Source organism: Betta splendens, chromosome 10 (assembly GCF_900634795.4).
Source record: "Betta splendens chromosome 10, fBetSpl5.4, whole genome shotgun sequence".
NCBI classification, from domain to species: Eukaryota; Metazoa; Chordata; class Actinopteri; order Anabantiformes; family Osphronemidae; genus Betta; species Betta splendens.
Window position 1 is genome coordinate 14,323,172 of NC_040890.2, and position 27,184 is coordinate 14,350,355.

The following is a 27,184-nucleotide window of genomic DNA, read 5'->3' on the forward strand; positions in this document are numbered from 1 at the left end:
GGCATCATCGAGCCGAGTCTCGTCACCAGGGAACCTGCAGGCACACAATGTAAACCCATCTTCGCTGTCGAAACAAGAGACATCGTCATAGTAACAACTGTGGGCCTTTTCATTTCCTGGATTGACTTCATGCAATGAATTCGGAGGGGGGAGAGATAAAATATGCAGCTCAACATTCAATAGACCAACCTGTTATGAATCTGATTCGCGCTTCGACAGCTGAGGCAACAATCAGCAGCCGCGCGTCCTTGAGAACAACAAAGAGCGGTTCTGGGCTCAGCGTGGCGTTCGCAGCTGTGGACGAGAATCCCAATCAGCGCACAAACCTAGCCGAGCACAGAACTCCATGGCGCGGCTCCACGTTCTCACTTTCAGACTAATTAGCGGTGCATCATCGCAGTTTCTGACAGTCAACATGCAAAGTGGAACTAATACAGCCAAAGAGAAACCCCACTTCCCGAACGGTCTCACGGCCGGAGGCGGGAGCGTTGAATGATTAATTCATGCACGGGAGATGCTGTCGTTTTAGGGGAGAGATGTTACAGTAGCTAGCGTTGCCTCAGGGCCAAGAGAAGCTGAGCACAGCCCTGTTCCTGAACCCCCCCCCCTCCATCTCAGCCGCGTGGATGTTGCACTGCGAGGGCGTGCGACAGGCCACGGCGACACAGCGGCGCTGCACTTACAGTAGTTGAAGGGGCATATTTATAAGGCGCAGATGAGGCTGTTTCTTTTTAATCTCCAGAGACGCCGCGCTGCAGAAGCCGTGACTGGATGTGGATCGAGGCACGTTTGCAGTGTCACGCTGACACGCTAACAAGTCGGTGAAGATTGGATTCGAGTTTGCGAGGCGATGTTTGGGGAAGAAAAGTCAGAGATGGAGAGATGAGCGTCGCCTTGAATCACCGCGCTTCCTGCCGGGTTGCGTACGGGTTGCACTGCACGCCTTGAACTGCACTGTGAAACAAAGGAAGAGGTGCGCAATAAAAAGGATAGCAGCACCTGAATAATGTATTTGTTCTCCCTCACACCTCTGCTACCTGAAAATGATGCTTCATTCTTGTTTCAAGCAGCCACAGGATCAGTCAACAGGGCAGTTTTTGTAGTTAATCTAATAAATGTAGTAAGTTTGAGGAACTGCTGTAAATCAGAGATATGTTTAAACAAACTAGAATCCAAAGGAATACGGAGCCTGGCTTAACACAACTCAAGACTCAATTCAAACAGGAAGCCAGAAATGTATTATTATTTATTTATGTATTTTGTTATTCACAATTCTGTCTTAAATACGCAGGAATAAATCTGCCTTCTGCTCTGTCTATACACAGAAATTAGCCAGAAGCAACATCATTCCAGAAGCAGTTGTTGCCCCAACTGATTGGATGATTGACAGAGTGTATAGATAAAACCAGCCCTCTTTACCTGCTGCCTGAACCTCTTTGTCAATTCTGCCACAGTGTCGTTTGTTGGTTGATCCAATATGCTTTCAGATTGGAGCAAATTGCAAACCAGACACACACACACACACATACACACACCCGTGTTTCACCCATGATGGATGAGACAACTGTGACTCATTACGGTTGACAGTTCGATCAGTGTACCCCAGGTTGCTCCCGGAGGAGCGCAGCTCCATCACCATCGGTATGAGAGTGCGTGTGCGTGTGTGTGTGTGTGTGTGTGTGTGTGTGTGTGTGTGTACCTGGCTTGTACGTCCACCATTAAATTATGAAATGTAAAATGTAAATGGATACATGTGCCCAAATCGCACAGTGTAATTGCACACATACCGCACTGGTCCCAGTGTAATGGAAAAGCTACATCAGACCCCAGGAAGCTGATGCCCCTCGGAGTAGCTGCCATCCATTACCTGAGCACAAAATTAATTTAGCCCACACGTAAGCGCTGGTGGTCTCAATTCGCAGCAGCGGGTCCCCGAAAAAAACTCTTATCTTCAATATAAGTAAAACATGTGATATGAGGGCGAAACTGAAGACTGTGTGTTCCTGTTTTCCAGAAATTCCTGGGTTTGTCTCGTTTTTCGCTTCCCTTTTTATTTCCTGCACGCTGGGAGAACAGGGCGTCCCGCGTGATGCATTCAGGAACTCTTCTGGCCGTGGTGGAACTGATGCTTTGCCTAAAGCGTCTCTTTCCCAACAACCATCTAACTGAGATTTGTGGGAAACACATTTGATGAGTGACAAGAGCGGACCAGCCACTGGGGCTGTTTCCCACAAATGGAAATAGTGTAGACATTTGAAGATTTACAGCAGCTGATGCCAAAGGGGAATAGTCTGCTGGAACAAATCCTTTACAGCTGCGAGGCAAGAACATTGCTCCCAATGACAAATGTGCGAAATGTATTAAATAAAACATAACAGAATGCATTAAGTAAATGTTTGCATAAGCATCTTCACTTATGTGAAGGTTAATATCAGTATTAATTTGATCAATGCGGTCAAAATAAATTCACGCAGGATCTTATTATGAAATTTCAAACTTCTCTGGACAAATGATATAAGTTGACTGGCTCTCGCTTAAGATGGAAAAGACTCCTCTCCGCTGCAGCCTGATTACAATGCTGCCATTTGCAACAATTTGTACTTGTGTAGCTTTAAGAAAAGAAATCAAACCTTCTTAACCTCCCCCTCTGTATCAGAGTGACTCACAGCTATAATTAATCCACTTAGAAAGAACGTCTTGTATGAATCACGCTCCCTTCCACATCCACACTTCGGAAAATCAGTCCGTATACAGTCGCGCTTCAAGACCTTCAGAAAGTTAAGTATAAGGTTTTCACAGTATAGAAATGCGATTATGAAAGTGTGTTTTTACCGTGCGTCATGTTCTGCAGAGCGCTTCCATTTGCGTGACATGTAAAGCGACTGAGGCCTGAACTTGTAATGTACAGAAACAGAGGAGGAAGAACGGAGACGACAGAAGCACTGTGTCCTTTTTGATAGTGTGTGTGTGTGTGTGTGTGTGTGTGTGTGTGTGTGTGTGTGTGTGTGTGTGTGTGTGTGTGTGTGTGTGTGTGAGTATAGTGACGCTGAGGCAGCCATAGCGTCGCTCCATCGTTTGTTGCTGTCACTGCATGTTTGAGCGAGTTTACGTTCACCGTTTATCACATTTATGGATGTAACGTATTACACAAATCCACTGTTCAGTCTTCACAGTGTTTATCCATTAATAAAAAACGAACACAATGCTGATGGACATGTGCAAGGAATACGCATCCTGGTTTTCAGCCTGTGTCCAATAAATCCCCTAAATATCATTATATCTCCTGGCAGTAGCTTTGTGCCCTGTTTGGAAGAACGACAGCATCAGTCAGTGAAGCAACGGCGGAGTGAAGTATTAAAATGATCATTTCCAGTGTCAATATAGTCATTATACAGTCATTTCTTGCTTCTGTACAGACCCGTCCAGAATTATGATGACACGTCCCGATGTTCCCCTCGTAGCGTCACGCTTCTTTAATGTCACACACACACACACACACACACACACACACACACACACACACACACACACACACACACACACACACACACACACACACACACACACACACACACACAGTGTGAGTAATTCTCCAGATTATTCATGAGACTGCTGTAGCTCTAAGTGGCTCGTCTCATTATTAAACTCTATCGTTGTTTCGTGTCATCAGTCCTGCCAACAGATTGTTACGCAAGTCTTGAAGCTTTGGTGTCTTTCAATTAAATCTTCATTTCTGGATTTTACCAGACTTTAAATCTGTTTGATGCACGAGATGAGTGACAGTCTCTCGAGCAAAAAAGAAACCTTGAGAAAGAGGTCTGTTTTATTTATTTTAAGCAAGCGATGAAAGAGATATTTGTCACTTTGTTCACAAAAAAATCATCAGGTAAAGATTTAGCTTTAATTGAATAATAATGATGAAATGAGCATCCTGAAAAATGCTGCCACGCCACATCAAGCAGCATCCATTAAATTAGAGTGCATTAAAGTAAAGCATAAAGTGCGCTCACTGCAACAGAGTCGCACAAACAGCTGCCGCCCCTTTGCTGGCGAACGGTTTTCACCTCCAGCCTCAGACACAAACATTACTATAAACCTGAGTGGGGCCAAATGAAACCTGCAGGCGTTGCATCGTAAACTGCCTGAGGACAACGTAGGGGAAGTGGGGCAGAGCATCACCGAAGGGCACTGCACTAACCTGGCCCGGCGTCAACACGCGGAGGAGGACGCCGCGTCGCTACCAATGCGAAAGAGGAGGAAGAAAACAAGACCGAGAGCGAAATGGGAAGTGCACGGGAACAAAAAGGGTCGTGAATGAGAAGGGTGCCAACACAAAGCTCTGCTTGTGAGCGGAGACGGGAACATTGTGCTAATAACAAAAACAAAGACAGACTCAGAGGCCTCCCCTTGCCCTCAGACAGATGCTGAGTGTAGGTGGTTGGCTCCGTGCTGTTATCCGAGCCATGTGCCAAATCCATTCCTAGCATAGCACCGAGACACCCACACCAGGCCCGGTGGGCCTCGTCTATGCGGCGCGGCCCATCATCGGCCACAATGCCTGATATTGTTACCAACAGGGCGACATTGTCATCCGTTTCATGGAAAAAATATGTGTTCACTTATAGCTCATACCTGCAAAACTGATTGTGTATTTGTCATGACGCAGCAACAACCTGCTGTAGTAGGAAAGAAAAGGATGGAGCAGGTGGGAGCTTAATCACAGTCCCAACAACTAACAAGGCGAAGAGTTGGGTCACAACACAACACAAATACTGTTTGGTGCGAAAGTGTTTCTGAAGGCGGGATGAAAATATTCAGAGGCAAGAAACAAGCTGCGTGGAGCCGAATGAACACGGCAACATGCTAATCATTAGCAGGTGCAGCCACTTCACTGCAATCCATCAAACTGTGGCTATAAATCAACCACTAAAGCCTGATGCAAAGTGTTTGAAGCCAGCGCCACCGAAACGACGCCGCATAGTTAAAATGACACTTTTAATGGATCAGGCTGCCGTTAAAAAGCATCTAACCACCGTAACAGCTCCGGGAACATGGAATCGCTGGGCTGCAAACATATTTTCACTTCCCAACGTGTCGTTCAAGTGTCTGAAAAAAAACAGTAGGAGTGAAACGCAACGGGCAGTTCAAAGACAAGCTCCTCGCCGGCACATCACAGGTGGAGGGAGTTGCAGCGAGTTAATCTGCCTCTGAAAGGCCTGCACAAATGAAGGATGCTATAAAAATCCCCGGCCGTCCGCTGAATGAATTACGTAACCATTAAAAAATAACTCAGCCTGTCGTGAAGCACAAACAGCACAAATCCACAGAAGCCTCCCACACTTTTATATTGTCTTCCCATACACAATAGATACAGATGGCTGAACGGCCTCAGCAATATGCTCATGGTAATAAATGTCTCCTTTATATATAAATTCATAATTATTCAGTAATGATTATGATAGACAGTGCAACACTCTGTTGTGGTTTACTTGCTTAAGGCTATTACTTTAATCGCGCCTAAGACAATAAACAACTGCTCGATATGGCACAACAGCACTAAGAACAGCATGTGTGCATATTTCCGCCACTGGCATCAAGGCGCTGTTCTGCAGCCGCCAACACATGCTAACATCTGGTGCCGAGCGGCGCGCACTGTAACTACACAACGTGCCAAAGCGGTGATAAAGCCTGTAACCTTCTGTTATCAGCGCTAGCTCCAATTAGCCGAGCGACACTGCGCGGCGCTGATAAGTTCTCTGTCCCACCGGCGTCTGTACATGTTTGTTTCATTGCGCTGTTTACGCCCTTATCGCAAATTTGTTCAGTTCTGGGGTCGTTTTTCGGGAACATATCAAGCGTGGCGGGTGGAAGGCGCTCGTGGAAGGACAGTGGACTGATCCCCAGATGGATGCTAACGACGCCCTCTAGCGCCCCCGGGAGACTGACCTTTAACCTTTTGATGACGCTAACGTCCCTCTCATGAAAATCGTGCTTTCGTGCCCCTGGAACATCAAATCACTTGGTGCTTATCGACAAACACGACAAGGAAGGAGCTAATAAGTTGCGTGTAAAATTACATCTGCACTAGTAGTAGCGTTAATTAACCGTCAAACAAGCTAATTGCCGAGCTGCTGTAAAACACTGGTTCCTGGTGGCTAACGCTAAAAAGAGTGGACTCCTGCTGCAACCTATAAGCACAAGAGTGGACGCTTCATTTAATTGCTGTCAAAACACCATATACCGCCGCCGATAATGTACAGTAGCGGAGCCGAAAGGACGGAGAGAAGGCGCCCATAACTCTGCTGGAACGCCGCCTCGGCCCCCTGTCAGTCAGTGTCAGACAGGCTATTACGATGCCCCTCGTCTGCACTTGTTCCGCCGCCGGCAGTAAACGCAGCGAGACGTTTCCTCTGGACAGCGCTCGCCCTCAAGGTTAGAGCTCCTCTCACCGCAGCTCCTTCTTCGCCGCGTCATTCATCGCCCGCCCCGCTCCTCCCATTTCCTCAGGTCCCGTCTCTTCCGACGATGATTTAATGCTAGCGGGGTGCACTCCGCTTGTCTTTGCGTCCCCTCGTCGACTCCATCCCGCGTTCCCTCCCTGCCCACGGTCCTCTCTCTGATGAAGTCAGAGTCCAGGGTATAAACAGCCACTGCAGGCCATCCATACTGATCTCATTACACAGGGCTGCAGGGGAAACTGTCTTAACCAATTTCACTAGCATCCCTCCCCCTCCTTTTTCCTAGATGCATCAGGGTCAAGTAAGCAATTAAGGGGCCAATTGTCTAAACAGGATGGCAGCGGAATTGAAAAAAATAGAAAGGATGCAGCGAGCCAAGACAGTTTCCAATTAAGCAACAGAGAACAACATAAACGTCCTCCAATAGTTTTGCAAAGTCAAACCCCTTGAATGTAACTGTGCAATGGTGGTGTATCAGTGATTAATACACCGACTGGAAGGAGACCAGAGATGTACATTATTGTGTGATCGCACAATTGTAGGCAATACTGTTTTAATTGCCTGAGAACTGACCTTGAAAAGCAGCAAGAAGTGTTAGTGAGACACAGGTGGTCTGTACAGACGTCTGTTTCACTGGATGCTTAAGCAGCGGCGTGTTTACAACCGGATATAATCACCACAATCATGAAAAGCGCCGTTCCCACTTAAAAGTGCTCATTTAAAATGTAAGCCTTGTTTAGCGAAAGGTCATCAGACCAATCGTTCCGAGCTGGTGAGCAAACAGTAGCTAATTTACAGGACCAAACTAAAAAGGGACACGTTTCTGAATACAGCGAGTTTAGAGCTGAAGCGTGAACAAAGACAGGAACTGGAAGTAGAAACTCAGATGTTAGTTGGAAATGCAAACAAACCCCCAGGAAGCAATCAAGATGGTGGCTTCTGCAAACACCCCCCGGCTCCCGCCACTCACCGGATGTTGTGCGACTTGCGTTTGATCTCGTTCCAGCACAGGTTCATGTCCCCCGGTGGGTGCGGGACGCCCCCTCGCAGTCTCCGGCACTCGGTCCCCTCCTCCGGCCCCTCACTGTCCCCCGTGGACTGGCACGGCACGCAGTGGCATCCCGGCCACGAGGGCCGCCCCGCAGCTGGACATGCAACACAGGAGAGACGCCGTGAGTGACGACAACGAGAGGAGGCGCAGCCTGCTGACGTGGAGCATGAGCTCCAGACGCTTCAGCAGAGCGGGAGATGAGTCAAAAGCTCCTCATGAGCACCCTGCGGTGACGCCCACGACGCGACGCGCTGCGTACAACTAAAAAAGCAGTGTCAACAAATCGGAGCCAGATTGATAGAACTTGTGTCTAAGGCAGAAAAGCTGAATCACAAGACAGCGGCGGTTTTATCCCATTATTCCGTTCCATTAAACTCAGGGAGACAAACAGACAAAAAGCTTTTTGGAGTGAGAGGGAATGTGAGGAGAGACCTGAAGAGGTGCGATCCCCTGGATGGAGGAGGGAGGGGCCATCGGCGGGGGATGCAGCCAACACACACACACACACACACACACACACACACACACACACACACACACACACACACACACACACACACACACACACACAGAGTGTAGCCTTCCAGGTTCACAGGTCAGGATAAATCTTGTGTTTGGTCGCTGTGCTGTCAGAGGCTTTGGGTCTCTTCTGGACATTTCATAACCTTTGCCTCCAAGCTCAAACCATCTCCCTGTATATACTACTGTATGCCACACACACACACACACACACACACACACACACACACACACACACACACACACACACACACACACACACAATCTCATTCTCCTCCTGCTCCTCCACAACCTCTGACCTTCACAGTAGCACCAACCCACTACTGTAAACAGCCTGGTGTGTACATGTGTGCACATAGATCATCATTAACTATGTATCGGGCAGGTATTATTGTTATAAACAATCAGAATCAAACTGTGAAATCATGCTTTAATTGACAATATTAATAGAAAAATATTCATCAGAATCAAAGTATAGCTCCATAACATTCCCACTGTGAGCAGACTGGATTTAACTGATTCACATCAATATTCTTAAATTGTCTATAATTAAAACGACTCATTATGTTTGGCTGCAGCTAATCTAAAATGACCTGGCATCTATATGATATTGATAAACCTGTGTACCTCCCCCTTTTTTGACTCCATGATCCTCTCTCTGTTCCTCCCCCAGTTTCTGGGTCTGGAGGCCCCACCTCACATGAACCCCCCCCCCTGCCGCCTCCTGCTATCTCCTTTCCCAGACAGCTCCCGTTAGCGCAGGTGAGGCCTGCGTGATTCAGCAGCGTCGCACACGTCCCTCCTACCCCTCGCCGTCTCCCTTCGCCAGGTAATCGGAGGTCACGTGCGATGGTGCATCCCGGCTCGGCCTTCGCGTCCTCTCAGAACTGCAGCGTGAACAGCTCAGTGTTATTGTCAAGGCTTCGCACCATCCAGCGGTGGCGCTCAGGAGCCGATACGATCGGGGCGGCGTGATTGTTTGCTCGCGTCGGAAAAAGCTCCCTCTTCAAGAACAATGACAACCATCAGCGCCGCCGCTAACGCCACGAGAAGACCCTGTGGGTGAAGCATCGCTCAGAGAGGACCCGGTGACAGACAGCCCTGCTCGCACTCATATCTCTCTTTCTTCCGCTTCATCTTTCTCTCAGATAACTGCGAGCAGCTTCTCACACAAAGGCACAAACTCATACATCACCGCACCTGGAAGGACGCATTCATGAGCGTCCGTAAATATTTTAATAAATCCGTTCTCGTTCTTTTTTATTTATTTTTTGCCGCGAGACACATTAAAAGCCGCCGCAAAGGGGAAACGATGTCCACAGAAATCACATCATGCAGATGTCTCCATTATCTCCATCTCGCAGGCTCACGTCTGCATCATTCAGGCCCGTGTCACCCGCCGGTGCAAAGCCATTCGCCGGGCGCGTCCCCGGCTTTAAGCTTCGGCAACATGAGTCAAGCTTTAAACGTGCATTATTTACAGCCTTTATCGGATGTGGCGTTGCTCAGCCGAGCGTGCGCGCCGCGTGCTTCCCCAAGATGCTGAAAAACCAGCAGAGATTTCACCGACATGCCACAAAACGACACGGGCAATATTCATCTTGCTGCTATGGCGACGGCTCCGACCTCCACGCGCGTACAGCGTGACGGCTCCTTGCAGAAATAACGCTTAATAAGACTTTTTATGCAGTAACGAGCCGAATATCCCCCTCGTCCACTCGAACCGACGCGGCCTATGAGGACTCGTCACAGACAAGGTGTGAATTCTGATATCAAAGGCGCTGCGGGTGACGGGAGGCGGCAAAGCGAGGCGTCGCCGCGTTTCACAGCAAAGAAGACAAGACAGTTCAACTGTGCAGATAAAGCATCAGGGAATCAAAGGCAACGCCGCTACGCCGTGTCTCCGCTTTGATATCAGTCTGAAGGAATCAAGACGATGTCCCCGAGTAAAAAGGCGCTTCCACTCATTACTGCGGCTCGGCGGGTGAACGCGGCCCTACCTTGGCTCCACGGCGCTGTCACTGAGGGTAAGTGAGTATTGACATTATTCCTCCTGTCTGACTGCCGGCCTGGCACAGAATGCAGATATAACGTGGGCCCGGTACGAGAAACGAACAGGGAGAGATGGAGGTGGGGAGGGCGCGGGGGGTGGGGGGGCATGGGGAGACATGGGTGACCTAATAAGCTGAGACTTGTCTCTCGGTCAAAGGCTCCTCTGTCCCTGTACATTCTGCTCACACCTACACGCTGCCCCACTCCCCATGACTAACGGGAGGAAAAGGCCATCTGCCCGATGTCCCGCGACCCACACACTCTGACAAATCCAATACAAATCAGACAAATCCAATACAGAGACGCGGCGCTAATGGATCTGTAGCAGATACTGGCATTTTGCAGTAAAGTGCTGTGAATCATTTGACGAGCTTGTAAAACGGACGATTAGTCACTGGAAAGGCAGTTTGCAGTTTGGCTGTTCAGGTTTAAAGATCAGAAACGGTTTAGTGCGAGGCGCGCTACGAAAGCCACGCGCGCTTCCAACGCGCACCCGCGGGTCGGAGCCGCGGTCCAGGAGGACGGCCGGGGCATTGTTTGGATTCTTTATGCAAATTGAAAGAGGAATTAGTCGGCCGACGGCCGCGTTGAACGCATGTCCACGCTGCCTGAAGGCTGGAGCTGCCGACGTCTGGGCCAAACATCTCCAAGGAGCTCTGCCTCGGCGTCGGATGCACTGGCTCTGCTGGCTGTGTGATGTCATCAGACTTTAGCAGCTCTCCTAGCATCTTTACCAGACAGAGACCCAAAAGCAGTGGAATTCAAGAACCCAAGAGTACGAATGAACTTACTGGGTTACGCTTATTACGCGAAGATCAAGAGGAGGAGGAGGAGGAAGAAGAAGCAAACCCAGAACTCCACCGCCACTGAGGAACGGATCAGAACCTGCCTACAGTAGACAAACTCATTGGACCAAAGGGAGCATGAGGTTTGCTCTAAGTGACGTTCATGTGACAACAGCTGTGACAGACGGACTTCCACCGAAACGGCCTCATTCTGCACTGTGATTGCGAACACATCCTTCTGTCCACCAGATCAGGCCAACGGTGATTTGCAGCGCTTTCACACCCACAATTACAGCACTTGACACAAGCGATCGAGTGGGCTCCGGCCAAACGAACTGGCGAGCGGCAGACGCAGACGCTGCAGACTCAGATGCTACAGTACGTGGATGCTAACGTCAACGTGCGCGTCAGCGTCCGGGAGGCCCCGACCAAACGCTGGCGTGTTTCACTCGGCAGCTCCTGGCCTCGTGCCTGATGGGGGTTAGTGGGGGCTGGACCGCTGCCTCCCCGCGGCTCTGTCCCCGCTGTCCCACAGCAGCCACCAGTTAGAGGAGGAAAGACACACACACACACACACACACACACACCCTCCAGCTCCGAGTCCCTCTCCGGAGCCGAGTTCCTCCTCACAGCTGCAGCCGTCACAGGCTGCTGCAGGGGCTGGAGGAGCTCCAGTGACTCATGCACATTCATGTAGCAGCCTCGAATACTGTCTATTAAATAGTACAGATAACACACACACACACACACGCACCGTCTCTATGCCTCTGTTGGTCACAGGCATCTGTCAGAGTGTCACTGTTCCTCCCTGAATTATTGCCACACTCTGCCCAAGCCTGACGCCTTTCGTCTGCAGACGTGTGGCAGTGATTTGTGATTGGAAGCAGCCAGCAGAGCAGCAGCAGCAACAGACCCCCCACCCCCCTGCCACCTACCACCCCCCCACGCTCCATTCATGACTGCACATTGACATGCTCACAGTGTTTTGCCCTCCAACCAAATATTTCATTACCCTTCGAACTTTATTATCTTTTCAATGACAAATGATTTCCCCGAGGAGAAAACATGCCACGCGCGCTCTTATTTATATTTACATGGTGCCGTAGCCTCTTCGTTTTTTTTTTCTTCCTATTTTCTTGTTCTAAAAAGACGACTTTGAAGTGACGGCGCGGCGATAAAGCAGGAGTTCAGCTGACATTAACGTCAGCGCCGGAGGGGCGAGTGGAAAAGGGCCGTTTGAATAGTTCACAGGCCCAACGTCGGCAGCATCAGGTGAGCCACGGTCGCGCTCCACTCCCGTTTATGTGAGAAATATAAATGTAAGCAGTCTGATCTGAAAACAAATGGCTCTGGACCCCATGATGAGGTCTGCTCTCAGGAAGACGCCTACTGGTGGCTTCAACTGTGGCCTTTGTTTTCAACCTCTACATCACATAAAGACACATTTGATCTGCTGTTAACAGAAATTCAGAAACACACGAGTTCTTGACTTCAAAGACACATTAATGGAGTCATTCATCATTTTTTAACAGCTGATTATTTAAACCCTGGAAGTGCCACGAGTGAAACATGACACTAAATAAACTGACTCCATAACTTTATTAAAAAAGGCAGCTGATTTGTTTTGGGAATTCTGGAAGAGTTGTTGTCCGGAGTCTTTCCGGGCTCCAGAGGAAGCTGGATTTATGTTTGGGATGACGTTATTTCACAGTGTCCCGCTGCGAGGAATAAATCACAGGCAAATGTCCACTTTGCTCAGCTTTTCTGTTGATGCCACTGTACAGACAGCATCCTAATGAGCTTATTGCGGGCACTTTCCATTTTTATTTCATACAGTCATCCGGCTCTGTCCTGCTGTCTTCTTCGCTGGGACAATTGAATTTTGTAAAAGCAAAAACACCTCACATATACAGCAGCTCAGCTAATTTAACCATAATGTTTTTCTGTCTGCATCTCACACAAACATCCACCTGGAGATTTACAGTATCTATTCAATTATGCTTCCAGCTAATGAAGAGTTATGTTTTTTTTTCTCTTCCCTTTCTTTCTTCGATCTATTTAAAGGCAAGAGATGACAGTTGATATTTTACTTTAAATATATAAAAAAGAACAAATTTTCTGTGAAACGGTTCCTGAAAATGATAAGCAGATATTCATCAGAGTTGGAGATTAACGAGTCGTCTACAGAGCTGGAAATTATCAGTGAAATATTCAGAAATAACTTGGCTCGGTTTAGATAATCCTCATTATTTAAGCAAAGGTGAAGGTGGTGACGAGCGCAGCCCTTTGGAACTCTTGCTTGGGTGAATGACTCGGAGCACACCCCTGGCAGTGAGCAGACAGAGCTACTGAGCAGCCACATATAAAAAAAAAAAGAAGAAGAAGAAACCCAGTTTGGCTTTGGGCTTTAAGTATAATATTGATGTTCTCTATTCCGCTAAAACTCAAAATGAAGTGTCCTAAATGTCATATTGAAGCTATTTTCCTACTGTGAGAGCTCAGAAGCAACCCGTTCAGTAATGAAATGCAGGGATTCAAAAGGTACAATTAGGACTTTAGTCTACTTCAATAAACAAAGAAACTGAAGCACGAGAGCAAATCCGACTGCCACTGACAAGGATTTAAAACAATATCAGGTCCCATCTTAAACAGACTCCTTTATAATTATATCAAAAAGCACTTGAGGGATTACCCACCAAGTAAAACTATTAATCTGGGAGGAGCTCACACTGTGGCCCCAGCTGCACCGTTTAGAACAAGGCATTAAAAAACACCGTGGGAAGTCAGAATTAAGACAATCAATTATGCTGCAGATATGTATTTCTGACAAGTGCATCTGTAACATTTAGACTTAATTAAAGCAATGAACACAAAGCGACGCACGTGCCACCTCACAATTGCTGCGCGGCGGCGCTGATTAAGAGTCGGCGCTGTCACGGCGCTAACACGCAGTGATGCGTGGCGAGGGAACGCCCGCATCAGAAAAGAGCTAATTTGGCAAATCCCAATTGAGATCCGGCTAATTAAGACGAGTTTCTATCACAACAAAGAGCACGAGATGGAAGATGCTTTTCCCTCTGATGATCCTCCCAATTAATCACACACACACACACACACACACACACACACACACACACACACACACACACACACACACACACACACACACACACACACACACACACACACAGCGCTGTCTCTGTCATCTCTGGATGCTTCGAAACAGTTTTGTTGGTCAGCTGTTGGTAAACAACTACACAAAAAAGAAAAAAAAAAACGCTGGGGAAACTGCAGCGTGAAAGTAATGGAGGAAATCTGCTTGTTCGGTTCCAGCAAACAGAGCAGGTGTAAAGTACAGCACAAGATCAGAGCAGCAACGCAATACATAACTCCAGCTTTATCGTTGCAGGGTGGTTACTAGATTTCACAGACTTGGTTCCAACTAATGCATCTGCGGTGCGTAATGCTCCAACAACAGCTTTGTTTGTTTGATTTAACATAAGCCGGGCTCCGGCTCAAAAATGCAATCTAACAAACAACTACTTTTTTTATTATCCTGACACATTTCTCATTACAACCAGCAAATACTACTTAGAGCTGAAATTATTGATTCTTCTTCTTCAGCACTGATGAAAAGTGTTCATTTCATTTGCTTGGTATCTTCCTGAGCAACTACAAAATGCTTCTCATTATTCTTCCGTCCGTCCATCCATCAATCCATCCATTTTTAATTCAGGCCTTCAGCATTAAAGTAACGTGTAAAATGTCTTAACATACTGTACATTTTATATTTGTGCAATATCAAAAAATGTGTTAATTTAATAGTGCAAACACAGCACAGTTCTGACATCTGATCTGTAACATGTGACACTGCTGATTACTTATTTATAATCTTTTACAGCATATATTGCATTCATAGTGACAGTATGCTGGCTCACATACAGTAGACAGATATACAGTACATGCACTGCTGTGGATTTAAATGTGTAACATGTTCCAAAACATCTCATTTAAAGTCAGAACCGGGAAAATTATTAAAAATATTGCTGAAAAAATGCCCTCAGGAGAGGTTTCGGTACCTAAAGGAGAATAAGGTATAATTACTGCATATTCACAGCGTGTGCATATGCGCTAATGATGAACGTGCGTCGCAGTAGAGGCAGCCGAAAGCTCAAATCAACAGGGAAAGAGCTCTAATGGATTCAACACTCCACCAAGGCTCGTTTGAAGGCATGAATCTCATTATAGCGGCGAGAAAAAGGCTTTTGACAGGGTTCGGTGTGACATTTGGCTCTCTGCTCAACTGTCCACATTCACTGGCCTGTCAACCTTGTCACTTCCCATTTGCTGAGGGAGCCGCCGAGAGAACAGACAAGAAATCTGCTTGACAGCTTGGTGTCCATTAAAAAGGTGACAATGAATTCCACGGAATATCTGCAGCCCGGAGTACGAGCTGCAGCCACGGGATAAATCACCGTTTGCCTGGGAAAGAGCAGCGCTGAGCAGCAGTGCACTTTGCCAAACAGTGGAAGAGACTGGAAACACACGGGAGACATACAGATTTAACAAACACTAAAACCGAAACAGAAGATGCAACATTGATGCTTCCGCTGTGTCACAAAACACTGGGACCTCAACTCTGCGGCAGACTAACTATGTAATTGGGACAGGCAGAAAACACAGCGTGGAAGCATCCGTTCGTGTCTGTTTTCCTCTCTTTGAACACAAATAAATTTATATAAAAATGTGTTTTGAGAATCATTTACATGCGCCAAAGCAGGGCAGACTAAGTGGAAAAACACTGGGATGAAATTGGGACGGGGGCTGAGCAGCAGAGGAGAGGGAGCCGGGCACCAATGGGGAAACGAATGTTTCAATTCTGCAAAGCCCCAACTTTAAACAGGAAGTCGAGCAGAGGTAGAATCAATGCCTCGGCGCTGTGTGGTGCTGATTGGGAGAGGAGAGAATGATTAGTTTCCATTGGCGGCGTTCAAGGCGCTAATGAACAGATAATGACAGGAGAGAGTTTAAGCTATTCAGGTAGCAGAACCCTGAGACCTGCATCTACACATCCGCGCTGCCTCTTATCGTCCCTTTTGCTCTTGACTTGTTCTGATGGAGCGGCGGAGCCTGTTAATGATAAACCGTGGGCAGCAACGCTCGGCCTGAGGAGAGGAAGTGTGTGAACGGGTCCTGCAGGGACCACGAATATTACACAACCCTAAATATCAGCCACGTCATTAAACTCACTTAATCCCAATCAAGTTGCTTCTCTGCCTCTTAATACGCCGGTGGTTGTTGGCGCTCGCTAATGGAGGAAATGGATGGAAATTGCATCGCTTTCTCTCCAATTACCGCTAATAAACAATGTTCCATCTCTGCGGCTGGGTGAAAAATGCAGGTAATATAATAACATGCTGACAATATAATAGAAAGTGCTTTTAATAGCGTTTGCGTCTCCTGACTCAAAGTAGAAGAATGTGACTGGTGACGACTCCTCCAGCAGCACTGTAAACGAGGCGCTGCTAAAAGCGGTATGCGTTTTCTTTTAACCCACTTGTTTCCAAAGTTCAGGTAAAACTACGCAGATGAAGATGGAGCGACACCAGCAAGCCCGGCGTGTCCCGGGACGGCCCAGACGGGCCAAGCAGCAGCAGCAGCAGCAGCAGCAGCAAGGTGCCAGCTTTAAACTGAAGCCCCGCCCACAGCACCCAGGTGACAGGGACACATTTGATCTGACAGAGAAGAACCAAGCACCTGTCAAAGTGTCTGTGTACATTTGTTGCTTCTCTGTGAGCAGCACGCGTTGGCCTCTTAGCGCCAACTCATCGTGGAGTCAGAACACACACACACACACACAAACACACACACACACACACACACACACACACACAGCATTAGAGTTGACACTGACAAGATCTCATGAAATAATTATACTTCGATTCCCAGCCAAACCTAGACAGAAAATTCATGCGGGACATGGCAGCGGCCCAGGTAATTTCTTATTTATCTACTCGGGCGTCTTATGTAATATACAACACGACGAACGCATTCTGTTAGCAGCGGCGCTCTGCAGCTTCATCAAGGCTTTCCATAAGAGCGTTCATGTTACGCCTGAGTCCCGGTGACAAACTCTGAAGCCTCTAATGCTCGCTACACCTGCTTATGATCCTTCCAGCAGACGGGAACAATGGAGCGCTGCCGGCTTTAATTAGTGGCTCGTGAGTCGCACACGTCCTCGGTTAACTCCTAAAGGAGGCGACCTGGAATCAGACAAGTGCACCTTTTACACTCATCAGCTTAGCTTTAAATCCTGTGTTCTCCCACCACCTTCAGTCTTTATCACTCAAATGTGTCTAGAAATGATGAAGGTAAGTCTGACTTTGTCTTGTGCCGCAGCATCGATCAATAGATGCAAGGCCTCCGTGAGGGTACGAAAACAGACCCACCACTCCACCTTGAACCTGAGTAAAAATGTTACTACCTGAATGTAATTAACATCTGTATCCAGGCCGAACGCTACATTTTATTATGATTCCACAAACGTGGACGGAAGTGCTCGACTCAAACGGAGGGGATTTGCAGAAGCAGGACACACAAAGTGTTCGGAGGATAAAAATAGCAAAGCAGCCTTCAATGGTAAAAATAGTGGCCATGCTTTAAATGTGAGCGTTCTCTGGGTTTTATGATGCCGCCACGAGTGATGAGAAGCGAAGCGATGCCTGCTACATGGTGACATGTCTTATTTTTTTGTGACTGGCAAAGCAAAAAGGGGGGGGGGGGGGGGGGTCTTAATCACACCGTTAACGGAAAATATATTACAATAGAGACGCGTTGTGTGAGGGAGGAGAGGACATCGTCAGCTCAGGGTGCGGGGGGACTGCGGGATCAAAACTACATCGGGCTCTCGCCTGCAGCCAACTAACAGATATACTCTCTCTCTGGTGAGAAAACACGGGAGCAAAGCATGGGAAGGGGCCGAGGGGAGAGGGGGGCTTTGAAGATCACAGCGCTGCCATGCAGTTTGTTGCTTGGTTCCCCGTCAACAACCTAGAAACCTCTCCCAGTAATCGTCAGCACTTCTTACTCCCTTCTCCCTCGTTACCTCGCGAGAGAACGTGGCAGATGTTGGCGACGGGGGCCTTTCTTCTGCTCGCCTCGCATCCCTTCTGCTCCTCAGAGCCTCCAATTGTTGCAAAACTACCCCCCCCCCCCCAAAAAAAAAAAAAACAGGAGCGGAGAAAAGGAAGTGAGTGACAGGGAAAGCGACCCGGAGAGAGTCGATGAAGAAGACGATAAAGCAGCAGTCGATGAGAGACGAGGATGCGCTAATCGAGGAGCACGGCCGGTCGGGGGGGGGGGGTGACGACGCAGTCTACGCAGGAACGGGACCACACGGATATAGGAGCACGTGCAGCTGCGTTGGAGCTATTTATGAGCTCGCCAACAACCCTGCACTGGTGACAGGAAGATTGCCAGTTCCTCCAGCTGTCACGCCCACCAGCTTCGGCCGCGCTCAACTTCACACTGTTTTCCCCGAGACCTATCGCTCACATAACGGCGCATATTGTGGCAGCGGCGACCGCGGCTCCGCTCGGCGTCGCCGTTCCTGCCCCATTCTTTTGTGTAGATGGACGAATCACTGGGACACGCTCCAGTTCACCCCCGGCGTGACGAAGCAGCACGACGGGCGTGAGAAGGTGCCGGGGAAGGAGCAGCGCAGGCCAAAGCCAACGCTCTCAACGTGTGAGTGGAGACGATGTGACGAGTTAATAGTGAACAGTCTAAACAGAACGAAGCCATGGATCAATTTAGGGAATGAGGGAGCGCAGCATCACAAAGCTTAGATTAGCCACAAGCTCCACGCGTCTTATTGTGTCCATCTGTCTCACTCCTCTTTGCCCTTTCTCTTGTCTTGCAGGATTCCTCTTCGCATCTTTCCTCTACAGACGCCCAACCCATTGCTTCTCCTCCTCCTTCGTCCTTTTCCCCTATTTTTTTATAATTCAGTCCACTTTCCACACTCCCAACTTGAAGTGCTTTGTCACCTCCTGTCTCTTTGCTTCGCCTCATGAATATTGTGATTTATTCCCTTGCCATTACATTTTATTAATGTTACAACTCCACGTATAAAGGGTTTAGGAATGCTCCACTCTCACATTTAAGCACAAATGGGACACGCGTATGAAGTCGCCTTCATACCGGCATGAAGCTGTACCACAACATGGCTCAGGTATCTGGACCTCACCTCAAACCTTTCCAACCCGGTATTTTTCTATTCACAATTCAAAAAGCTTCTGCGTTTCATTCAGCACTTGGTTGAGCTGTGCTGATGTGAGAAAGACCGGTTTTGAACATCAAGCTCACGGCTCTTTGGTCACCTTTTATTCAAAAGGCGCACGAGGCTGCCTGACCCTCAGGTTTTATGAGCAGCCTCGTCCCTGGACCTTTCTCTCCTCCTCTTCATCAGACCCAGGCCTTTTCTGTGGCTGTAGGCCGGCTCCCCATCCTCCAGAGTCGCAGCCTTCAACGAGCCTTTGTCTTCAGATGTGGCCGCACTTCGCACAAAGCAGGTGTTTTTGCCGCAGCGCTGCATTTTCCCAGTCCCCCCCCCGTATTTGTGCCAAAGCGTCTTTGCGGCTAACTCTACTGCAGCAAAGCCAGTTGTCGGTGAAGCCAAAGCCGCCTGGTCCCAGGAGTCCTCTCCCACTTCAATAAATGTAGCAACTGTGAGATCCCATTCATGTGAACAGTGCGGCTACGCTGCTAAACCAACATAAAAATTTCAGATGTTAAAGGAAAGCAAAACAGTTTCACTCTAACAGCAGCACTCCAGAGACTATCCAGGAGCAGAAGGCAAGCTGAATACATCCCTCCCCCGGTGGCTGTGTGTGTGTTGGCTGGGGAAGACGCTGGCCGTCACCGGGGCTTCCGGTCACGCTATTCTGCTTGGCATTATTACACCAGCCATCACTCAGGCCCACTGTGTACATTATTCATGCCCCCGGAGGAGTTCGTCACAGGCTGTGACCGCAGGTGCTGTGACAGCGCTCTCAATCACACACGCCCACGCCGTCTGCTCGTTTGACCCCGCCGTGACACGGCGGCAAACCCGCGGCCCGTCTCGGCCCGGCTGCGGAGTCGGAACCCGGCGCCGGGGAGTTATCGACCAGCGCCGCGGCCGCGAGTAAATCCAAGCTAATCTGGAGGCTACTTCCATCGGAGGCTTCGCGCTGCTGATGAACACCTGAGGGTCCGAAACGTGGAGCGCACAAATAACGCGGGCTCGGGCCTGTCAGCTTCGGCAACACTGGGTTACGGATAGCCGGGGGATTTTATTAACTTGTTTGTTCAATTTCACAGCACCACATAACTCTGTAGCCAACAGACACGCAAGCGCAGAACGCTTGGACGGAGCAGCGTCTGGCAGCCGGGCAGCGTGTTCCAGCTCCGATGCGTCCTGTCATCCGTCATGGCAACGAGCATCTCTCTGCGCTGAGAGGGAAGGGCAGAAATGTTACTGTAAGTGATAGATGCGTTTACATGGGATCCTCCCCAGCTGTCCACGGCCTTTAATCAAATATTAGGGAGTCAAGGTGAGCGCTCATCAGCTAAACGCTGGGTTATTTATGACTGTGCCTCCCTCAAAGTCAGGTTAAAGTCTTCCACTTCTGCTTCACACCTCAAACGCTGCTTGACCGGGAGCTGCACCATCCGGGCCTTTGCAAATACCATAAGCATCATAGGAGAACAATATTTACCAGCCGTGCCGTTTGTTGTTGGCCTCTGATGAATAAGTGCGTCAGATCAGCGGCAAATTATTTATACAAAACAAGACTTTTACTTATTTGGGAGTAAAAGTAGAAATAAGCTCCACTTGGAATTTTACAAGCTGCTGGAGCCAAAGTACAAAGACACTGACACATTTACCGCTAAAATGTACTAAAAGCAACAGGGCTGCTCTTTTATCGCCCGGCGTTGGCAGCATCCAGTTCGTTCCAGTTTATGTACATATGCACAACGCCGTGCGTTGCCTCCCGCTTGGCCGCGTTGAAAACAAAATCGAAGCCCCGTTTCAGACTGGCGCCGGCGAGGAAGACGGGTACGAGCTTCATGCAGGGGGAGACGGAACAACCGGCGGGTTCTGCCAGAGTTCAACTCATCTCCGCGAAAAAAAAACCTCCCAGGGTTTACGATATTAGCACATTTGCAGGCCTGTAATGAACTGGCAGGCTGCCTTCGGTGCTTCCCCTCCTTCTGCTCGGGGCACGTCTGCACCGACTCCAGACCACATGGAAACAAGCAAATGGGTAAAGGAATAAATTGAACACGTATACAAAGCAATGGGCCTCGAGAGTGTTGTTAAAAACTGACACGTCCCCATCAACTCATTCATCTCCAGCAGCGGCTCTGCGGTAATGAATGTGTTTAGTTGCCTCCACCGCTATAAGCAGGGATTAACTTCCTCCCAATTAAGGGCAATTCAGTGCTGGTATTAGGACCCATGAGAAGACCTCATGTCCCTCACACTCACAATTACTGTGCTCCAGGATTAGCAATAAAGGTGTGAAACTGCCTACAGAATGCTGGATGGCCGGTGATATACAGCGGTCTGCATAAACAACATACAAACAGTACGCTCATAGAAGCTGACACCTGCACGTACCTTTATATTGTAAAAGCACAAGCAAGCACGTACACAAAAGATCAATGGCTTCTCCCTCGGAGACCTCCGGGTTTCACGGCTCCTCTAATGGTCCATAACGCATCCGAGTGACGGCGTCACGTACGCGCACTAACCGGCTAATTCTCAGTCACCTCCACTGGGCTCCGCGCGGCGCCCGTGATAATGGCCTCGCCGGCATAAAAGGAAGGACGCCGCGTGTGATGCTTCCTCGCCCCCTGCACAGGGAAAGGATGAAAAGTAAAAGTGGCAGGAGGATAATTCATTCTAGTCGCTGGGTTGTTAATGACGGGACTTACAAAAGCACATTATCCAACATTAAGCTGGGCAAGTAGTGGAGGAGTAGTAGAAGTACTGGAAAGACGGTAATGCAACAAAAAAATGTGTTAAATTGTACAACTACTTAGTTAACGTGATGCTGTTTCATTCGTGTTATATATAAAACTACGCAGAGGTGGGAGAACAAAAAACAAAGGAAAAACACGGAGCTGGACAAATAGGAGGCGACGGTTAGAGTCCACGTGGAGGTCAACAATGAGCAAAACAGAGCAGAAACTAAGCCAACAGTCAAACAGAGCGGACGAGAGCCCAGGAAATCCAGGCTGAGTCCACAAAGCGGGAGAATAAAGTCAGACGGGAAACAGGGACACAGCACGAACACAGGAAACCGTTGAAAGGCACGAAGCTCGTCCGACCATGTGGTAAACAGAGCAGAGCCTCCACGGAACCGGCAAAATGATAAATGAGGTGAGTTCAGTCAGAATGTGGACCGAGCAGCTGAGATTCGTTAGGAACTATTATTCATTCAACACATTAAAATTTGAGGGGAGAGCACCGGTTTCTGTGTGACGTCAGGGTCGTGGAGTTGAACCCAGCGTCGCATTCAGGGACCGGACCGATCAGAGCTTTTCGCAAACGCGGACCATCCAACCGCTGATGTGGTTGGAAGACAGTTTGATGCAGCGAATGGAGCAAATGGACTGAAACAAATCGCTGCAGGGTCGAATCGTGACACTCGGCGACTATTAACAAGCAGAAAAAAACGGAAAAAAACGTGAAGGAAGAGTCAAACGTGTCAGATTTGCTCGGTACTCGGCCACTTCCCTCCACCGGTCCGAGCCTCACTGCAGCTCACTCTGCAGGCACTCTGCTTCTCAGCAGCCCTTAAAACAGAGAGATAAAACATCTGTAGCTGTCTGAGCTGCTTTAAACACAGATGTTATTACTTTATTCAGTGCAATGTTCCCACACAATAATGGTACTTATGCATAAATGATAATCACATTTCCTCCGCGTAGCCCTCGGTGACATCCCATTGTACTTATGTATAAATGATGACCTTTTGTGTTACTCACTAACTTATAATATCCTGGACTTTTGCAGGAATCTTTCTCTTTTTTTACCGAACATTAAACAGTCTATGCAAAAAGACATGAATGCAAGTGCAGCAGCTACTCAGGCAGCTCGCCAACACTTCCTTTAGGCTTCACGTCGCCGTATCCCTGAGCTAGCGCGCATACATTACATCAGCATCTTGTGGTCATCTATCTACCGAGGTGAGACGCTGCACTTTGAGCTAATTGGCTCCAATGTGGCGTAAAACAAGCCTTTAATCTAAGTCGTGCTCTCCTAATCACACTGCCCCGTAATAACAATATCAGAAATCAAATTAATGGTGAGTAGAGGTCTCGCTGTGGGCAGGCGGGGCCCGTGCGAGACGAAGATGAAATGTAATTTGGTTGGAGGGACGGAGGAGAGAGGGGGAAATGTTCTGGGGGAACTGGAGCAAGCATCTGTCTCCAACCAAGGAAATGTCAGGTCCTGTTAATCTTATCTGAATGGCTGCCTGCTGACGTGGATTTAATTTTACACAAGCGCACGCCTGCTAACTTGTGTGAGGGCGCACCAGCCGCTGTGCATGCACGCACACACACACGCACACACACACACACACACACAGTACATATACAGTGGCTTTAACTACTGCGTGCTAAATTCATTCTAGCCCTTTCCTCCCAAGCTGTGAAAAATAATGCACAGTTGCAGAGAGGAAGCCTGCGTTAAAGTGATTCAGCAGACGTATTCAAGTGAATACTAAATGTTCTTTAAATATATATTCACGGCCCACATTCAGAACCGTTATCAGCAATTGCTGCACCGCTCCGCATCTTCTCGAGTAAGTCTCAAGTACCGAAGCCCCATTCGTCCTAATAAAACCTCAGTTAGATCTGATGCTAAGCGCCAAGTTGCCCTCGGTTGCGATGCTCTGTGGAGTTTGTGCCTCCGGGTTCGGACTGAGCTACAGGAGGACAGGACACTCTGAATCATTGTCATGCTGACAGGCTCATCATTGCCTCCACCTCCGATCTGTGATCTTCAATTACTTCTGAGCTTTATCTTTAATCTCTGGTTTCCTTCCGACCGCCCCTCCTCCTCCGTACAAACCCACCACGGCTCAGTGTGGAAACGCTAGACGAGCTTCAGAGCAGTCAGCGGGTTCTCCCACCTCTGCAGATGAGCTCTAAAGCTACTGCTGTGCCTCAGCACCTGGCTTCTTAGTCACCTCCCTAAACAAGGCCTTTCTTCAGCCTGAGAGCTGAATAATGTCTTCTCCACCGAGGAGTCTTGCTGTTTTCAAACTTGTTCCATTTTACAATTACTCCGACTACTGGAAACACTACGACGAAAAAAAGCACTTTGTGCTGTGTTGGACTGTGGGTGCAGGATGTGACAGATTCAGATTTAAATCAAATTTTAATCAGTGGGCAAAAAGACACTTAAAGATACAAAAATACTGCTCACACGCCACTGTCTCGCACACATCACCGCTCCATTTCCCCACATACACAAACTCCCTCAAACGGGATAAATAAGACGGAGCATCCGTGAACCACAAACACTGAACTCCCACACCGCCTCACAAACGGCAACCCCTGACTCATCAGCCCCTAAATACAACACGCAAACACGCATCGGAGCAACAAATAGCAGCGCCGACTCCGCGGAGGAGCCGGGTCTGTGTTGCTGCCCTGCCCCCCGCTCTCCGAGCGTTTGCCATCATTCTTTGGAGACACACAAGCACAGCGAGGACGGAATACAGGCTAAGTGCAATGAAGAAAAGGAGCGGAGAGGGCGAGTGGGAAAAAGCAAAGGGAGACTAGTGCTAAAAGCTCATCCTCGGGTCGGCTCCACGGCACCAGGAGCCGGGCCTCCGGAGGACAGCGCACGCACACACACACACACACACACACACACACACACACACAATAACAAGAGTGCAATGAGCACGGGAAAATGAAAGAGGGGACACCGAGGATTCAAATAAAAGCTGAGATAAAACGCTCAGACTTTGACACGGGAGCCGAGGAGCAAAATTACCGAGCGGAGGCGAGTGGAGAGAGCAGAACGTGATCGTGTGGCGCGTTTCACACGGCGGCGCCCTCGGGGACATTCAGGGTGGCCAAGCAGGCTGAGCTGCCTCGAACGTGGATTAGTGGGGAGTCAAAGGAACAGCGAGCGGTGTTAGCAGTGAACGCGGCCGTGCCGAGTTCACGCGAGGAACGAGCGCTAACGTGACGCTGATGCGTTTAGCCAGTTTCACATGTACCGAGCAATCGCATGCTTTATGAACACACCGCCTATGATATAAAGCAGAAAATTATGTAGCAAAGGTTATATGGTAAAATGTGGAAATTAGCACACGCGGAGGAATTATGGGCCGGGAGCTGTGGAACGGATAAACCCCGGGGAAACACGTTGACGGCTGCTGTGCGTGCGACTTTGTAGCTGATTAGCATAGCGTTAGCATAGCGGCGCGGCGCGGGCGCGTGGGCGCTGCCACTTTTGCTCATCGCCGCGCAGACTTGGCCGAGGACGCACCCCCCGTGACCCGATGCCAGGAGAGGCTAATGAATGCATTAGGTTACAAGCTAACGTTAGCGCTGCTTTAATGGCTCGTATTAAATTAATAAAGAGCGCGGCTGACGCTCGCGGGCCGTCGGGCGCGGGCTTCTGGCGCTAGCGCGGCGGTTCTTGGGAAGGGGGGGGGGGCGACGAGGAACTAAAAGCCTCCCTCGGAGGCAGCGGATAGTCGACTAAAACGTCTTGGAGCGAGAAAACATTTTAACGGGCTGCAACTCCAGGAAGCAGATCTCCTATGAGCAATAGCAGAGGCTCCCCGGTGTCACAGCAGTTGGAGAGCTGACTGAGCACTGCACGGCGCTAATTTCACACCCAACCCCGAGCGCCGAGCTGGGCTTAAACCTCATTGTGTAGTTACACACAGTCTCCCGCCTTTTTCTGTCCAACAGCTACCTTTTATGACCTTCTCTAAGCTCCCGCCTTGTTCTCTCGCTTCCCTCTGTGGGCTCTGATGTGAAGACCGGGCTGAAGCTCAGTAATTTGGAGTTAGAGATAAGGGCAGGCGGAGGATATTACTTGTGTGTAGACAGTGATTGAATTGGCCCCAGAGGGTCAAACGCACCTAAATGACAGCGCAGTGGAAACCCAGGAGCCATTTATTTGGCTCGGAGGAGCCTCGAACGACGGGCCCCGCGAAAACGGCGGCGCGTGGGTGGATGGGATGATGAAATACGCCGTAGCAGAGCTGGAGGGGAGAGCAAAACAAAAGGACATCACGGCTTGCATCTCTTTTTGGTGATGATGTGATCCTAATTTATGCGTAGGCAGCAGACTAAATAAATCTCCGGGGACGTAATTTCTGTCAGATCGTTTTTAGGGTTTTCTGGAGACGGGAAGCAGGTAGAGAGGGGAAAAAAAGAATCGACACACTGGATGTAAAGAGGAAAAGAGATGAGAGGTAACAAAGACAATAAAACATTTTCAGCTCGCACATAAAAAGTGAAGGGAACGTCTGCTAACAGAACAGAACCACAGCTTCAGAGCCCAGATACTGAAAACAAGCCATCGATGTGACTGGAATTTATGCTCGTCTACTGTTTAATGCTGAGCAGCTACAGTTATTTCATCTACAGTTTTTTATATTAAACTCATAAAAAAACATACCGAGACTGAGAAACTTGTCTCTCTACCTGAGTTATGTGTTTAAAAAATCCATAGGACTAACTTACCACACTTCACATGCTTTAGAACCCATTTTGATCTTATCAACCACTAATAACCTCTAAATTACTGCTTCACATTCAATTTAATATTAAATATGGACTCATAATGTAAAATGTTAAATGATGTTTTTACTTATGCTCCTCGACTAATCTTTTACAGTGTTGTCTTTATATTCTCTAAGGTGACACTTAGGACATGATGCAGCTTGATCCTCAGTGTTTTTTTTTTTCAGTTCAGTGAGAGTGTAATTTAAATTGTAGTCGCTGAGTTTGACACAGTTCAATAGATGACACCTGGAGCAAGAGTTGAACAATTCTACGGACTGTGTGCGTGTGTGTGCGTGTGCGTGTGTGTGTGTGTGTGTGTGTGTGTGTGTGTGTGTGTGTCTCAGCCTACTGTACTACATGCTTGGATGGAGAAAATGTCTCTTTTACATAAAAAATGCACACACAAGTGACCCTAGAAGAACAAGCAAGCAGAAAAAACTAGACCACAAAGCCTCAACACCCCCCCCCCCCCCCACCCCCCACACACACTCACACACTAACTG

The 27,184-nt window shown here is 48.6% G+C and overlaps 1 protein-coding gene across 4 annotated transcripts in view; it reads right to left on the reverse strand.

The window, feature by feature from the left end:
* The window catches only part of drp2 (dystrophin related protein 2), a 96,163-nt gene that overhangs the window by 41,195 nt on the left and 27,784 nt on the right, over window positions 1-27,184 (reverse strand). For 3 of the 4 annotated variants that reach the window (XM_029164338.1, XM_029164337.1, XM_055512249.1), the window contains exons 1-2: window positions 10,029-10,203; window positions 7,429-7,603 (exon numbers count right to left, since the gene is read on the reverse strand). In XM_029164338.1, the coding sequence (XP_029020171.1) occupies window positions 7,429-7,603; window positions 10,029-10,188 (335 nt within the window). In that variant the 5' untranslated portion in view covers window positions 10,189-10,203. Of the gene's footprint in view, window positions 1-7,428; window positions 7,604-10,028; window positions 10,204-27,184 lie in introns of those variants that run through there. The other variant, XM_055512248.1, reaches the window with a different exon arrangement.